At 40.3% G+C, this 17,942-nt stretch overlaps 2 protein-coding genes across 3 annotated transcripts in view; one reads left to right on the forward strand and one right to left on the reverse strand.

The window, feature by feature from the left end:
• Window positions 1–17,942, reverse strand: part of LOC146304809 (gamma-aminobutyric acid receptor subunit alpha-5-like) — a 31,228-nt gene that overhangs the window by 5,563 nt on the left and 7,723 nt on the right. The window contains exons 6-7 of the mRNA XM_084713708.1: window positions 13,268–13,350; window positions 6,664–6,807 (exon numbers count right to left, since the gene is read on the reverse strand). Of these exons, the coding sequence (XP_084569834.1) occupies window positions 6,664–6,807; window positions 13,268–13,350 (227 nt within the window). The remainder of the gene's footprint in view (window positions 1–6,663; window positions 6,808–13,267; window positions 13,351–17,942) is intronic.
• LOC146304810 (gamma-aminobutyric acid receptor subunit beta-3-like) overlaps window positions 408–17,942 on the forward strand; it is a 71,698-nt gene continuing 54,163 nt past the window's right edge. For both annotated transcript variants that reach the window (XM_084713703.1, XM_084713704.1), the window contains exon 1: window positions 408–1,104. In XM_084713703.1, coding sequence (XP_084569829.1) covers window positions 953–1,104 — 152 coding nt within the window. In that variant the 5' untranslated portion in view covers window positions 408–952. The remainder of the gene's footprint in view (window positions 1,105–17,942) is intronic.

Below are 17,942 nucleotides of genomic sequence, written 5' to 3' on the forward strand. Positions count from 1 at the left end.
ATTGCATTTGAGGCTTTAAAAAATCCTCTCGCCGGCAGCAGTTTGTGACTGCAGGCGCTGGTAAACTATGAAAAACCCAATGACGATATTCCACACACACTCGGGCACATGTACACAAGCAGCTCTCTCTGACGCTCCCTCACACACACACACACAGAGTAATACACGAGGCTTTCTCCGGGCAAAATCGGATTTTTGAACCTCCCTAATCCCTGGTTACAATCTGCATCCTGCCATCAGTGAGAGAAAGAGAGGGAGTGTGTATGTGTGTGTGTGTGTGGAGGGAGGGGGGGTTGAGGCTTCCTGTCCTGGGATCCTCGCAGAGCTCTAAGCCCCGCCCACTCCGCCCTGCCAATCCAGGCACCGACACACACACATACACACTCTGAAACACACATGAAGCATGATTTCTAACTGCTGACTGACAGCCACCACACACATAGACACACACACGCAGAGACACACACCTCAGGACACAGTCTAAGCCACGCAGAGGGACACTCACTGCTGCTAATCACTGGTGGGATGGAGGGGGGCTAACCGTGTGGACATTTTCTATCTTTTATGTTGTTTTTCTTTTTGTTGTTTGGCAGCTCTTTGTGGAATAATGATCAAACATTCTTGATCGGACTGGCTGGCATGCGGCAGGAAGAAGAAGCAATTCAGAAAATGCACAGTGGGCATCCCGGCGTCAACTGACAGCAGCCTGAAAGTGAGGGAATTTGGTTTATTTTGCTCTGTGCTGAGGGCAAACAGCTGCTGCGTACCCACACATATCAACACCATGCCTCAATCAGGAGATCCCAAACACCGTTAGTTCTGACTGCATGCGACCCCATCACCTGGGCCCTCTGACGCCCTCATGACTCCAGGCCGTCTGGTTCACAGCTACCCCGTCAACTACAGGTGCTGCCGACCTGGGAGGCCCCAGGGTCACCTTCGCCCTTGATGCATGGATCCCGACAGGACTGGGGGCAGAGGAATGAGGAGGAACATGTTCCTCTGGTGGATCATATTGCTTTTCTCCCAAGGATTTGTATTTCACAACGTCCAAGGGGAACTTCCGTTCATGGCGGGAAACAACGCTGCCATGCTGGTCAACTGGTGAGTAGGAGAAGGCCGACTTTTGCCTTCAACTGTCTTGCAAACTAATGATTATCATCCAAAATATACAACTCTTTACAAGCCCTTCAAGCCCCTACAAAGTCTAGGTACAACTGTTGCTGGTTTTTGCATTCAGCTGTCTAGCAAAGAGGTCCAAACTAATGACTGTCCTCTGGAAATTAGTCCAAACTAACCATACTAGTCTTTACAAGTTCCACAATGAACTTTAGGTCTGTTGCTGTAGTAATTATTCCAAAGCATACTAGTTTTTGCAAGCCCTACAAGTCCCTATGAACTTCTTATGAAGATAGGAAGCACTATAGCAACAGATCTATCAAGTTGAGTCGAGACAGCGTTATCATGCTGGTCAACTGGTGAGTAGGAAAAGAATGATTTTTGTCTTTAACTGTCTTGCCTGAAGGGTAAACAGAGGTCCAAACTCATGACTACCACCAGGAAAGTATAATTTTCTTTACAAGCCCTACAAGTCCCTACAAACTCTAGACAGATCCGTTACTGCAGTGCATCTTATCTACTTTTAAAGTCAAGACGTTATTTTAGGATATTGCTGTTTGAAGGCACATCCTTAAAGAACTCTTTAAAGAACAAAGTCGTGGACTAATCTTCTCCTTCATGTCCTCAAATAGGAGCATTGTCTAAGATTAGATGTGCTAATTAAAGCCTCACAACATCACATCCATCCAGTGGTTTCAACTATGCACCTCCATTCATGAGGTTCCAAGATCATGTGCATTATTAACTATTTTTCAAGCAAAAATATCAAAAATTTCCTGGTTCCAGCTTCTAATATTTCAGGATATCCTCCTTTTCTTTGTTAATTCTGATAGTAAATTAAGAGTCTTTGGATTTTGGACTGGTGGTTGGACAAGACCAAGTCTTCAAAGTCTCAGACAAAGCTTGGAAAAAAGTGGAAGGAAAGGAAAAACACTTTAAAAGTTTCCCATTGGCATATTTTGTTGACTCAAAGTTCTGATAACCTTGTAGCTGAGAGTGAAATCCAGTAACCTGCAGGAAATCAGGTATTGACAAGGCCGCGTTTAAGATCAAACTAATTCGATCCATGGAAAGAGGCAAGGATGTCCACTGTTACCATTGATAGTTCCCAGAGGCGATGCATCCATACTCAAACAAAAGTCTCATTGGGGCCATGCAGCCACAACTTGGAGACAAAGTCTTACTGCTTAGAATAACAACCCAAAGAAGGTCAGACTTTCATTAATTGACTGCTGTTTTGAATTTCAGGTTTACAAGCGCTTCATTAGTTTGTCTAGACCCAGTAAAACGGCAGGCGACTGTCAGACTTCTTTTAATCAAGCCGGTGACAGCTCGTGTCTGCTTTGCCTTTTATCAGAGCAAAGAGAGATCTACTGGCCTTCACAGCAAATGCGCCTATTCTGGGGACATTACAGTAAAACGCCCCTAATATACAGCCTTCATCAGCCATGGTTGACATCTAGGGGACATACTGCATCTTTTAACTGACAGACCTTTTTGAATCTTGTTACATTATTTGAACAACAAAGCTCTCTACAGGCTCTTCAGGCTTGTTCATACCAGAATGTCAACTGTAGTGATGTTGTAGTCATACAGTACAAAAAACTGTGAGCAGTTGCTGCTAAAGTTGTAAAAAATAAAAAATGGCTTCAGGCTGTTTCACATCCAGTAGCTGTCAACTGCAGCCAAGGGAGGAATATTGCATTTAAAGCATGTAAATATGTAAGCTGTATATCTAAAAGTGTCATATTTGGTCTGCGGAAGTTATTAGCAAGAGAGTCGAACACATACAGAAAGTAAATTAACCTACTGGACCGAAAGTGACCCCTGAGCTCAAACTCATCAGCAATCTCGACCACTGATTTGGACGGTTTCCAGACAGAAGCTTTGAGCTGCATGAATGATGATTTCCTGCCATTAGTCCTTCGGCTAAATGGAATTCACAGATAATGTTGTTTAACATTTTCTTGTAATAGTCAGAACACCAGATGGCGGTTGGCTGATTTGGGGGCGACCAAGGTAATGTCACGTAAACAGACAGACATATAAATACTGATACAATGACCTTGACTACTGATTAAAAGTTAATCAAAGTAAATAATGTAGTAGGATTTAATGTTAAACTATGTCACAGGAGGCCAAAACTGGTTGAATGACTGAAAATGTGGCATAAAAATCATCAGCTTCTCACACTTATTATTATTCCAGCATTACCAGTACAACAGTGTGTCTTTATGCATATGGGAACATTATGTTTTCAGTGGGACTATGCAAGTTAGTTTTCTATTTTCAAGTCAGTGTTGTAGGATCACACTTTTTTTTTTAGATAATCAACAGTTACTACTCATATAAATGGCTAAAACACAAACATTTAAAGGTACCCTGTGGAGTTTTTGACCCACAGCAGCTAGCTAACATGACTAACTAGCATGCATGATTTAAAATACACAAAATTCCTTTGTAAATGATTTATGACAAAGACATTTGTCAGGCCTTAAGGATGCACACAATCTGTTTTGTGGAATAACACTGAGTGTAAACATTAACTTTATGTATAAAAGAAGAACCACAGGGTATTTTTAACTTACAGCCTATACTGGATAAATATCCCACAAGATTACTTGATAAAACAGTTTAAGTTTATTCTAAGGAAGGTTGCATGCAACATTTTATTATTTGTCTGTGTATTTTTTCATCTTAAAGTAAAAATAAAAGAATTTATTGCTTTTTGGATGATAGCCTACACATGTTGCATGTATCCCTGGTATTGCCACCCAGACATTCAGCCTTTTTAGCCAGCCTTTTATCAACTAGTCAAACAACTTGCAAACTGGTCAACACGCCAACCCATCCATCCAGCTGCTGAATCGCAAATTTGGCCCTAAAACCAGGCAACAATGCAGCCCCCCCCCCAGCTTAAATGAACCCTTTAACCCTTTGCTGAAATGACTGAGTCAGCCTGCAAAAGCAAAGGTTTTCAGTTGTGACTCGCGAATTAAAAAAAAAAAAAAAAACAGGGGAAATCCACACTTTTAATAATGATTCTACTAGAAACTGAAGGGAAGTGTATTACAGTTTCGTTTTACATAAGAGTATTAAGCAGATGCCTTTCAACGCCCCCACCCCCACGTGGCAGAGCGAGGCTGTCCAATCCCAACATACAATCAGACACACACATTTCTTTTTGTATCTTTGCGAGGACCTTACTTAGATTTTTCAGTCAAATCATTTCAACTTCAAATCATTTTAACTAAACCTTCATGCTAGCCCTAAATTTCAACAAATATGAGTTGGACTAAAACCTAAAACTAGTTCACGGTGCAATCAAAATGCTCTTATTTTGTAGGGTTTTCACTATTATTGTGAGGACATTTGGCACTCACTAAGATAAATGCACAAGAGCACAAACACACAGATACACTCAGCGACAGCCAACCAACCAATCCCTCGCTGATCTGTGATGTCATCTTCTTATGCAAAAGCTGATGGGTGGTTGGATGGGGGGGATTAACCCTAGGTCTCAGGTCTCTCTCTAGCTCTATGTGTGTGTGTGTCTGTGTGTGCACGCGCATGGGCTCATGCGGGGATAAGTGTTGTTTGACAGGGCTGTCCGGGCCTGTAGACAGCTGGTTGTGTGAGGGATAGGCTACTCTCGTCCACTAGCCTCCACTCATTGACTCTGATCTCCTGATAATGTTTCCCACATTTACTCTCGGCCTCGCACGCCGATCTCTCCTCGCAGCGTTTATCTTTTCTAATCTAGAATTAGTTACATCACATTATTTGGTATTACACTCATCATACAGAAAATACAGTATGAATTTGCTCAGGAAGAAGAGGCACAAGAAAGGTGAAGAGTGGATAAGTAAAATGAGGATAAAATGGCTTCAATATGGAGGCGGTCGAGGATCCATTTGGCAGGGTCTTTCTGCTCAAGGCTTCTTCATTTAACTGAAAAAATGATAGGTTGTGAAGCGTTTTTAAACAGGGGTCTGTTGTGCAGCAGCTGAGTCAGCCTTTCCTTAATTAACAGGAATCTGTTGTGACTCCATCTTTGCCTTGTAAACCCATTATGCGTTGGGAGGAACCAATCTGAAAATGTTGTTCGTAAGATGATACACTGAAAGGGATCTGATGAGTGAGTCAGTGAGGAAAATCAAACAGTGAAAGTCAGGGTCTAAAAATGCTTTAAAATGGGATGTGATCCCATGCTTTCAAATTTAAAAAAATATATTTTACATAGCAAAAGATATTTAGTGTTATGTTTCTTTTAAGTGGTCAAAGGTAAGACATTATTCTATGTCGTTACTGATGTTAACAAACCCAATAAAAGCCAAAACCAACATTAGCCTCTCATTACTTTCCTACCTGAAGCACATTAGTTCCTGGGGAAAATGTTGAAACAACTTTAAAACATACAAAGAGACTCGAGTTCTACAGTTACATCTTTTAAGTTGTTTCCCAGTTTAGCTGGGCGCTCAAACAGTGTCTTTGTTTGGGAGTGTTTTTAAGACGTGTTCACGGGAAAATGAAAAAAAATCACTAATGTGTTGTTAATAGTCTTCAGACAACAACGGAGATCGATAACACAGGAGCTGACCGGCCGTCTCTTTCTCTTAAACTTAGACGAGTTACAATGAAGTGTTTATTAAGTGGAGATTTACACAGCACTCAGTTAAAGAATTAAATATAAACCCAGTAAGTCAGATGTAACTGCATGCTGTAATAACTAAATGAGCTTGTTTATATTTGACTCTTTTTGGATGAAGAATAACAGATTGATATGAAATGTGGACGACACATCTGACCACATACCAGATGATAATTCAGTTAAATAATGATGTTAAAAGGGAAGATTTTCAATAACAGACTTCTTAGATTGTCCAATGAAAGGAGCAGTGTGTGAGATTTAGTGGCATCTAGCAGTGACGTTGCAGATTGCAACCCTTAGTCTCACGCTCCATTTCTATGAGTGTAGGAGAATCATACAGAGAAACTTGCACAAAACGCAAAATGCAATATGGCACACATGGTGGTGTGACATGGCAGACTGCTTGGAATTAATTTCAGGTGATTTTACACTAATGAAAACACATGAATATTATGCTTCATTTGGTGTGTATGAGCCTTCCTCCATTAGATTAAACTATATGGACTTGATATCTTTACATTCAGATGAATTCATATTGTGCTCCCCTACATTTGCCTTCACAGTCTGTATCTTTAGGCTTTTCTGTAGTAATTTAGCACAACCTGTATCCTATTTTAATGGTTCCTATAGTATCCTATAGTTCATGCTACACAGCTGTCTGTAGGGGTTTGAACTCTGTCACAGTCACAGGTTACCTGCTCTTTGTTTTTCTTGCATCACTTGTGCTTCTGCATTCATCAGAAGATTTCCATCCTTTGGGATTAAGCTGTACGATACCTGCTACTTTTATTCCTCCTACACCTTATTGCACTAATCCTCCTAACTGCTACACGCTACTACCATTGTTGTTTCTTCTTTGTACATATGTTCTTTGTCTATAAACACACACACACCTCTGCTCGTGTGTATGTCCTCTGTGCCGGCGGTTTGCCCAATAAGGTGGTACTGGTTGAGTCTGGAGCCGTCCTCTGCCACCGACACGGACTTGGCAGCTCCCTGAGTCCAAGTGTAGACCACCTCTGACACTGGATAGGCATCTGAGAGAGAGAAAAATTACGCTCATTTTTAACAATCGAACATCCAGAATGCAAGTTAAAGGTTTCAGAAATGATATTTGTAGATTTGTTACAGATAACAGTTAGTTTTGCCCCGTCAGCGTTCGTGTTCTGTGTAGCAGCCCTTGTGTTTGTGTATTTATTTGAGTGAGTGCTGGTGCTGGAGTCTGTCTAGCACTTTTTGATTAGACCGCAGGCTTAAGGCCAAAAGCAGAATTTTGCTTGCATGCCTGTATGTGTGTGTGTGTGTGTGTGTGTGTGTGTGTGTGTGTGTGTGTGTGGGTGGATATTTGAGTGTATTTTTGTTTAAACCACACTTCTGGGTCAGAGGTGAGCTCCCCTGTCAGCAGGAACCAGACCGAGTCAGATTAACCATAATGTGTTGCATCACACTTCTGATGAAAAACAAGAGCACAAACTCTGAAGCCTCTCCTGCTATTTCATTTATTCATGTGGAATCCTGCACAAACACTGGAAATCGATCCAACATCTGCCCCCTGGTGAGGGCTGAAATATGGGAACTTGCATCTCTCATTAATCTCTCTGATTTTTGTGGATCTGGAATTGCGTGTTTATTGTGTTTATCCGTCGCAGTTTGACTTGGGATTCACTACTTGAGATTGAAGTCACTATTTATTAGAAAAGATGATAATCTATGTAATTTATTCACTGTTGATTTTGATTATTGTCACTTCTTCTGGCATATTTTTGAAATGGACTTGACACAAAAAAAACAAACCTTCAAAGATGAGAGTGAGCAGGCGCTATAAAGCTATTTGTGATCACGTCAACTCACACAAGATTTGGAAAAATATTGATGAAGAGCTCTTTTGAGAAACAGACAGGCTGGGCGGGATAAGAAATTGTCTGCTGAGAAGCAAAATAAAGAGAGAAGAGGCCCAATTTCATTACATATTTATTTTTGGTAACATTTTATTTGAAGGGGTGTGCATAAGACTGTCAGTGCACTGTCATAACCGTGTCACGACACCTATCATGCACATAAAGGAGTCTTTATAAAGGTTTAAGACTGTTGTCATTAAGGTAATTTTTTTAAACACAAAGTTGACATTTGAGATAGTCTTGTTGTCTGTTGTCATAAAGTGTCATTCGTTCAATTCCTCCTCTTTTAAAAAAGGACCTGGAAACTTGCAGAGCTGTGAAGCAGACTATCTATACATAAAACTCCACTAAAATGTTCAAATCTTTACAACTTCTTTTTGCTGACTCTCACAAACACTAATTAAACCACTGGCCTGCTTGTGTAACAAGGTTGCCGTTGTTTATTTCAGTCTAGCAGATAGCATCTTAACCTGAGTATTTCTATTCTGGGTGCTCACTTGGCAGCAGGATAGTTGCTGTACAAGGTATGTAATGTTTAATTTGTGTACTGTCAGACCAAAGGCCGGGACCTTAATTGTCGAGTAGTTAGATTGGAATAGGGGATTATTGGTGAATTTCATTACGCAGAGGAAGAGCTAAAGACTTTGGCAGGCGAGAGGTTGCACCTGTGCCAACTTCTGAACAGTTCACGCTTAATGCTTTGCTGCTCCCGTCTTATGTGTGAGGCAAGAGGAGCCAGGAGTCAGCCAAACTCATCACTTACTATACAGTAGCTCTATGCACTGAGTGAAGCTGTCTGAAATATTAAAAGGAATACATTCGGGGGATTTCACAAATCAAAATCTGTCTTCCCTAAAATCAAATGTGAAGGATATTTTTCAAAATGAATTCAAAAAATACTAATAGAAACTAACAACAAAACAGGTTGCTTGCCAGTCCAAAATGACTCATGTTTACATTTTTGCATGTTCCCAGGCAAAGTTACAGTGAGCAGTACATTGTTCAGTTAAAAGGAAGCAGGAGGATAAATTTATTTTTGACATTATATTTGGTAGTTATGGTGGTGGAAACACCAACGCTTTTGTCCACAGGGGCCTCCACAATCAACACAATATGAAAGTTTTTTTGAAGTACTTTAAATTTAGTGAGAATAATTAGAAAACATATGTTGACTGTGGGTGCAAGACACAATGTGAACACTGACGTTTTGGGGATCCAGCAAAGGCTTAAACATACAAGCATGTCCAGCTAACTAATTGGGGGAAGCACTGCATAATTACTTGAGGTGGCATTTCTTTAAACATATCCATTTGTCCTAATCCTAAAAGCCTGTTCTCTTGTAATGCTAAAAGTAAAACATACTGTTTGAAAATACAAATAAGTGTGTAAGCTGGCAGACCAAACAGGGTTTTGTTAGAAGAAATAAAGGCTGATCTTTCATTTTTCCTTATCATACTCATAATTCCAGGCCTAACTAGCTCAGCACTGCAATACAAGAACAATGCTGTCTTTATTTCTGTCTGCTGCATGGAGATAAAGACTGGTGAGAATGCTAACTGTTTGCTTGAGACAAGTCGCTTTAGCCTCAGTCTTTTACCACAATAAGATGTAAATTTAAGATTTCTAGATTAGCTAAAATCTGCTAGTGGCAGTTATCATTTGCATTGGCAAAATCTGCAATCACTATCTAGAAATCAGAGGCTTTTTCTCTTCATTCATTCTGAGTGGTAAATCTGCCACCATGGCTAATGCAATCTGCATGCTGTGCAAGAATGGAAGGCGTAACAACCGCAAATAATCAGGTGGGGTTTAGAAAACGGTCAATTAGTCTCACAAATGCAAAAGGTCACTTTCCAGGAAAAGCAACGATGTTGTTTGTGAAACCAATGCTGTCATTTTTCTGGAAAGGACAGCCTTGAGGAAGCCAACTTTATCTGTAGGTGGGAAACAACTTCAGAGTATCCAACAAGAAGAAGCAGCTTCAGCCCTCTCTTTGATCCTGACTCCTGAACTGATATTAGACTGTCATTAAAGAGGAAATCCTTATCCTGAAGATTCATTGATGTTTTAGTGGCAGGATCGCAGGAGGGGTCAGACTTCTTTCCGCTGTTCATGAAAGCACTCAAATTTATTTTTATGAGTATTTCAGACATCGATGTCAGAATATGAAAGGCTCTCCAAGAAGGAGAGCAATCATAAAATGATTCACTACTACATATGTTCAGTGGGATCATTGTAGGTTGAAGGCGAGACGGGCTGAGGGATGACTCATAAGAGCATATTGTATTGTTCTCCACTCAGCTCATGTGGTCAGGTTTTGTGCACCTCATTCCATCTTCTGCATCTTTTTATGCACTGATTCAGGGAACAAACTCTTTCTAAATATCCGCCTGGCTATGTTGAGATGTTGATTATGATAATCTTGTTGTAATTTCTGAGAAAATAGTTCATCTTTAGCAACTGTTCTTTTTCTCTGTATGAGATGGCTTAAACCTGTGGCCATTTACTGGTGCAGATTTTTTGTCACAGTGTTGTCACAGAGTTTTATAGTTTTTGTGTCAAAAAAAAAAAAAAATCAAAAGCTCCAACACTGACGACTGTGAGTCTGCATCACTGAACACTGTTGGAAAGATGGTATGGTAAAATGAAAAAGTGCAGCATGTTTAGCTGCCATTTGGTTTGTTTTAAGAAAAGGGACTGCATCATTAAATGCTACAAATCACCGAGCTCACCATGACCACAGAGTATTAAGTCCTCTGTGTATATTTGGGAGCTGAATGGCTATAGGCCAGCAGCTAAATTAAGATGCAGGTAGTGTAGGCCAGAATAAGGGATTAGCTGCCCTTAACCTGAACCAACTTCACTGTTTATTATGACCTTCATAGACGTGGCAGAGGATTGAGCTTATAACTCTGACCTACAAAGACAAACGCTGATGTGAAGTTAAGGCTAGCTGGTGAGATAGCCAACCACAGTTAACCTTTGCTAAAGCTTTTGATCTACAGTCTGTAACTGATATCTCACTAACTGCTATTGGCTTTGTTAGCTGATCAGCCCTGGGCTGCTGGGAATCAAGCCCAGCAAGAAAACCACCTCAGTACTGTCGCCTATTCCCTATCATCAAACTGGCCTCTGTCAGTGGCTGTTTTGATCCCAGTCTGGCCGTGTTCGCTGGGAGCTTTCAGTCCGCAAAGAGTCTTCTAATAGAACCGTTCTCCCTCCTATATCCATGAACCGCTTGTGCTGCATAGTGAGGGGTTGTCAATGATAGAAAACAAGTTAACAATAAGCACTCAGCTAGCTGCTTCATGTGAACTTAAACAGATGGACGATTAGCAAAGCAGAGATAGGTTACATTTAATTATAAGCCATGCACAATAAATTAATAAAGTGTTAAGACAGTGATTTGAAGCATTTTACCTTTGGGTTCAATGACAGTGGTTACTGGGTAAAATAGTGAGCATAAAAATGCATAAAATGAAGGTATCATAACCTTTTTAAGTGTTAGGTAGTTTGCCTGCCAGCCTGAAAACCTTTTAACTTTCTAAACCCCTTTTCCTTAAACTTTACCGCTTCTGTAGTCACTGCTCTTTGGTCTTTGTTGGGCAGCACTGAAATATCAAATCATGACATGACATTCTGGGAAAAGGAGGGAAGGGATGGAGAGATTTGTGTCTTTTTTTTTTTTTTTTTTTAACACCGGGGATTAATTTTGCCCATTTTTCATTACACCGGATGTTGTCCCCTTTCATCTCCCGCTGATAACAATAGTAAACAGTGGATACAGACAAAATACTGTTGAGTGTTGTCACAGATTACTGGACTAAAACAATATTTGTGTCAGGCACTTCAGCCATTTTGTTTAATTTGTGAAAAAAATATTGTGGTCTGTTTTACTTCTTTTTGCTCTGCAGGTTTAACTATATTATCATCAGGAAGGGAAATTAGCACCAGACAACAGCCAAATGATGATAAAATATGAAAGTGGCTGGTAGATTTCAGACACAAAATGATGATTTACTATCGAGTGGCTGGTGAATTTGAACATTTATCTGTCAGTGGCTGACAGATGTACCTATTTTAGAAAGTTAATTTCCAGCCCTGATGTAATGACAGTGGAGGCCATGAGCTGCACTCTTAGAAATAAGAGCTTCAGAGGGGTTCTTCATGAGGTTCTGCTTCATGCAAATAACCCTTTTTGGAAAAAGAGATCTTTGGTCCTCATCTTCATGTATACAAATGTTTACTCATTACTCAAATTGTATTTTTAAATGTAGACGTATCTTACCTGTGTTCTGCCATAGCTGATCATTTTCTGCCTATCTAAGTAGAACCCTCAGAAAAAGATTAAAAAGAGAGGCTATTTTGACTGTACTGGAATTTAAGGTTTCTCAGTAGAAGCCCCCTGAGGGGTTCTAAATGACACAGATGGTTCTAGATATAACCCTTTATGTTGAGTTCTATGATGAACCCCCTGGAAGGGTTTCAGGTGATTCCTTTATTAAAGAAAAAAAGGATTTTCCTATGGGGACAAGTCAAAGAACCCTATAAGGTTCTAGTTAGCACCTTTTTCGCTAAGAGTGTACAACACGGAACAATGAAAGGGAAGCTAGTCTTCTTACAGGGAGACCTCACCTTGTCAATATGCAGTGTGACCAACAACACATTATTCCCATTATACACTTACACCTGTCACCTGCAGGGCACAGCGGCGGGGCAGATTAGGTTAGCGTTAGCCATGGGAAGGCCCAGCAGCTCCTTACGCTGTAATTGGATTGCAGTCAAAGTGCGTCTCTTACATAGTGACTGTGGGTGGACTCAGAAATCTGGGGATAAGAGCCTCATCCTTTTAGCCCAAGAGGCTCCCGAGGTGTGGCGTTTAGCCAGATCTGTCTTTAAATACCCCACGGGGCCACTCAAGTTTCTATACATGTCTTCGCTGGCAGGACACACAGACAAGCTAAGAAGGCATTGGGGAAAACCCTTCCGATCATTAGCCTAACTGAGTGTTGAAGAACATGCAGTAATCTTCTGTTCCCCTCTCTCCTCTTCCCTTCCCTTCTCTTCTCTTCTTTTCTGTTCTCTTCTCTCCTCTCCTCTCAGTGAGCTCTTCTAACATTTTTTAATTGTGGTTGTAGAGAGAAGCATAAACAATCAGCCTCTTTAGAAGTTCATGAACGCTTTACTGTTACCCAGAAGCACACAGCCTGGGTAATGCAAACGTACATCTCGAAAGACTTAAATCGACTGTTAGTGATACTGTAATAGACACCAATGGTTTGACCCAGGTCAGTCCATAAGCCTAATAGGTCTTCCCTGAAGACCTTCATGCAGCTAACTCCTTTGCTTACTGCTCTATATTGGTCTCAGTCAATGTAATGTATATATGTATGTCCTCCCAAACTCACATTTTTGGCCATAATTCATCAATGCATTAAAGGGTCATTCTTGTATTTTTATGTACAAAAAGTTTTGGATGTTTTGGCAGCTGCAAAAAGGGCATAACTTACTGCACTCATGGGCCCGAACATCACATTATAGCTGGGACTGGTACATATAGAGAGGAACAAGATGAATATTAAAGTAGATTTTTACTCACAGCTGCCAAACTTGAGAGGGCAGGCATGAGCGTCCATGGGGAAATCCTCCAGCTGCATGGGGCATTCTGCTGATATGGTCAGTCTGAGGCAAAACACACAGGGAATATATCCATTAACCACATAACATGACCTTACTATAGCAGTCACTATCTTATAAATGATACATGGTGAGATACAGTAGATGAGACGTAAGTTCACTTAACTCATTAAATTAAGTTTTGAAGAGACTTGATCAGCATTTCCCAGCATGCAAATGTTTTTTAAGACCTGTCTGTTTTGTAGCTTGAAGAAAACAAACATGATGGAAACTTGCTGTGTGTCTTAAATTCATGTTAAGATAAATCGTGGTTGTTTCTCTTCATATGCTGTAAAAACAAGTTGAGAAAACTGAGAATTACAAGACAACTGCTTTCACTAGATTTTTGATTCTGATATTCTGAAAATTAATTAGAGGATAGGTTATGCTTTTTTTTTGTCAACATCTGCATGTAAAATAATGAGGAAACTGTGTAATTTCTCATAACAGTAAAGTAATGGTGCAGTTTTATGCATGACACTTGCTAGTGCAGCATTTCCCTCTCTCTGCAATCATGCTTTTATAGTGGCAATACTGTCACCTAGTGGTCACAGACTGTCATTCATCTCTCCACAACAGAGGGGAGCTTTTTTCTAAATGATGCTCGGGACAAACTTTAATTTTGTCCTGCCAATCACCTGTCGATTCAGATCATCAAATGTTACACATAATCTCAGCTCTACCCCCCTTTTAATGACTCAACGTGAAATCTATCTCCTTCCTTATTTAGATCCATTCAATCACTCTATTTAAATCATTTGCACACACACAACAATAGCTTTTCAAATCTAATTTTCTGCCCGTCATTCATAATCATTCAAGACACGGTGTTATCATTTTAGCTGCCACGACGGTACCTCCCAATGTCCTAAAAGAACCGCAAGATTTGATAAATCAAGCATACAAATCGAGCATACACACATCATAATTAGCCTTTTTTTGTTTTTTATAGCTATCTGCCCTAGATTGAATCAAGTCCCTCTGGGTAATCTTGCTCATTGCTTGATGATAAACAGTAAAACAGTGATACAATGGGCTGGATGAGGGGGAATTAAGTGGTGTGGGAACTAGTACACTTTTATTTAGGTGTCTGTAGTATTTGGCTTGAGCCATTCAGGCATATGAGAAACCTCTACAGCTGGAGAATAAGGTGACTTATTTTTCTTTTTCCTTTACTGAACTATATTATAATCTTCACTGTGTCACCAAGATGTGGCAAAATCCTCTTGGGTCATGTGTTTCTTTATGCTTCAGAGCCTCCTGCATGTATGCACTCCAGGAGGTTCCCCCAATTATATCGTTGAAGTGAACGAAGCAGAACAAAGTGGGACAAGGGGCCACCTCTGGTCCCCGCAGAGTCCACCGTTTTGGGGCTCAGCTTGCTTTCCACATCAGTGCAGGATTATCCAATTGCATTATTGTGTCTGAAACAGCTGAAGGATTGTGTATGCAGGAGAGGAAAGAGTGTCTTTGGGATAAATAAATGAGAACATGGCTGTTGGCTATTATACCATGTTCTAATTATTTATGTGGCCTTGCCCTATTAGCAGGGGTGCCTGTAAAGATAGCTGCTTTTAATTTGGGGTGGACTGTGATTTGTGCCAGAAAATAAGTCCCTTTATGGGGATAGTTTGGATTATTTGAAGTGGGGTTACGTGAGGTACTTATCGATAGTGGTGTAGTAGCTGAGAAGCAGAAAGAGGCACCAGCACAGACGCTAAGCAATGAACTGCTGTGGAACAAAACGTGTATTAGCCACTTAAAAAAGGTACAACCCTGATTCAAACAAACTGAACTACCCCTTTAAAGTCAGACTCTATGTATCCCATTGCAGTTATAATTTAAATATTGGTGGCGAAACAGCAGATTATAATAATTCCCATGATTCTGTTCAGCCAGGATATACTGAGTGGAAGGCAGCATATCACAGGGGTAAAACCCCAGAAACAGACCAGCATACGGACCTCCACACCTGTGGGAAATCTTAAGTTTCCAGTACACCTGACCTTGCAGAAAAGTCGACAACATAGGACGGCGGGACAAAACAGAAAGGGCTGAGTTATGAGTCCAGGAGCTTTATGCTGTATTAACCACCATCCTGCACCATCTGTCTTTTCACACTAACAAGCACATTTTTAACAATGTCCCAACTTGTATCATATACACTGAGTCTCATGAGAGTTGGGGTAATAATAAAAACTCTCAAAAATGAACCGTCAGTAGATTTAAAACACAAGAAAATAATGTTAAATGAGGAACTGTCGTTATAATTCACATGTGGTAGCATGTTCAAATGATCACATAGGAGGCCTCTGGCAGCTCAACTGTACCTAATGATAATGGCATGTAATGCACTCGCGCTGTGGTAATACAGAGGTATCTACCAGCTGATAAAGCTGTATATGTTGACAGCCTATCTGGTATCCAGCTGTAATGGGCTGCCATCCAACCCGTGTGCATTAAGCTAGCTGAGGGTTGTGGAAAGGGGCATTTTATGAATTATCCATGGAGACAAATGCATAGAAATTTGCTCGATGAAACCAACCGCTCCTCCTCCTCCTCACAGTAATGGTTTCCAAACGATGTGGCAACACAATCATGTTTAGTAAGGGGAGAGAAGAGAGAGAGGAGCTTTCACTGACGTACATACATGATGAATGTGTGTGAGAAGAGATGTAATGTTTGCAATGTGACAGTGTGAGTCTGCTTAGTCATGTGTATAAGCATGTGTTCAGAGTAGAATCTGTGTTGGATGTGTGTTTACACATTGTCTGGGTGAATCTTATGAGACTGTGTGCATATGAGGCTCTAACTCGGGATGCTTTATGTCATGAAAATAGTGTACATGTGCTAATCGTTCCCATGAGTGTTTCTAATCTTTTTTGTGCATTACAGTAATTTTATGTAAAACTGCAGGTATAATCAGAAATTAGAATTTTTGCTCTGAATGATCAACTTTATGGTCATATGAAAATTTCGTACTGTTACAACCCTACTTGTTATACAACCCTAATGATCTGGTTTGGGTCCTGGACACCCCAGGTGCTCCTTAACAGCTTCAAAAACATACTCATCGTGTTCATACTTCCAAATTTTATGAAAATGTCTTCTAAACATAATTTTGGACTGCTGACATGTTTCAGTAGTCTGCTACAGAAAATTAGCAACTGTAAAACATGCTTTATCTGTCCTCTATGGTCTAATTTGGGTTCGTGTTGAACCATATTAAGTGGATGGAAAAAAGATACAATTTGAAGACGCTCTGGGAAATTGTGATGGACATTTTTCACTATTTTGACATTTTATAGACTAAACAGTGAATATATACACTGTGAAAATAATCAGCAGATTCATTGATGATGAAAATGCTGCAGCCCTGTTGGGTAAAGATAAATAAAAAGCTGAATACCAAACACAGATTTTCACCAGTTTTCTGCCTCACTCTAATGATAACAAACTGAACAACAGTGCAAACTGGCATGAAGAAAAATGAAAACAAAATGCCGCTGTTGTTGAGTAAACTGTGACCTGCAAGTACTCAGATGGCCTGTGTGTGCATGTGTGTGTGATTGTGTTTATGCAGCCTGTGGTTAAGCGCCTCTGCTAATGACAAGCACAGTACTGTAACAATTAGACGATTAAAAGCAACCTACTGCTACTTCATCTCAACTGTGGCTGAGAATCTGAGGCCATTTTTACATTATTGAAGCACACATGTACACTTACACATTCAGATATAAATACATGTATGCATAGATTTCCATAATATTACACATATGGAAATGGACACGCACACATTCATGCAATCCCTGACTCGTTAAGCCCCGAGGTCAAAGTTGAGCGTCACTACAACTGATTAGTGCAGAAAACGCGCCTGACACCCGCAGTTTGCGCTCATGTGTGCGTCCGGTGCATGTGACAAAGATGTGACTATAAATACGCACTTCTTTGGATATGTATATATGTCAGGGCGGGTTGCATATGGATAATCTGTCCTCCATCCAGCATTATTCTCCCTGTGGGTGGCACTGGTATCAGATAGAGTGCTCTCATCCGTGATACAGTCACTCTTAAGTCCTGCGGCTACAGTAACTCCTGAGGATAAGCACAGCATTATTGTAATTCTCCGGTCCAAAGGTCACAGCCAGTCCTGCTGGCTGTGCTGACGCTACACTCAATAAAAACAACTATTTGTCCGTCAGAGGACTGTTTTTCCTCTCTTCACTTTTTATATTTCTGTGTAAATACTGGGGGTTTAGTTTAGAGTGATCACCATCTGGTTGTTGGCCTGTTTCTGTCTCTTTTTTTCTAATTTACCACCACATCGCTGCCAAAAACTATAGTTCACAATGAGGTTGCTTTTCATAATGGATGATCTCCGTCTGCAGTTTTTTTTCTCAAAACTCTTCATTTAAAGAGACACTGATAACACTTCATAATAACCGTCATTAATAAATGGCAAATGGATAATTGTACTTTAGTTAATAGTTATTTCACTATTAAAGGAGAATTATGTAAGCATTCAAAAATGAGCACTGCAGTCCAAATAGTGAATTGGAGCCACAGACAGCATATTTAATAGGCTGAATCTCTATTTA

Source organism: Lutjanus erythropterus, chromosome 24 (assembly GCF_056507025.1).
Source record: "Lutjanus erythropterus isolate fLutEry1 chromosome 24, fLutEry1.hap2, whole genome shotgun sequence".
NCBI lineage: Eukaryota > Metazoa > Chordata > Actinopteri > Lutjaniformes > Lutjanidae > Lutjanus > Lutjanus erythropterus.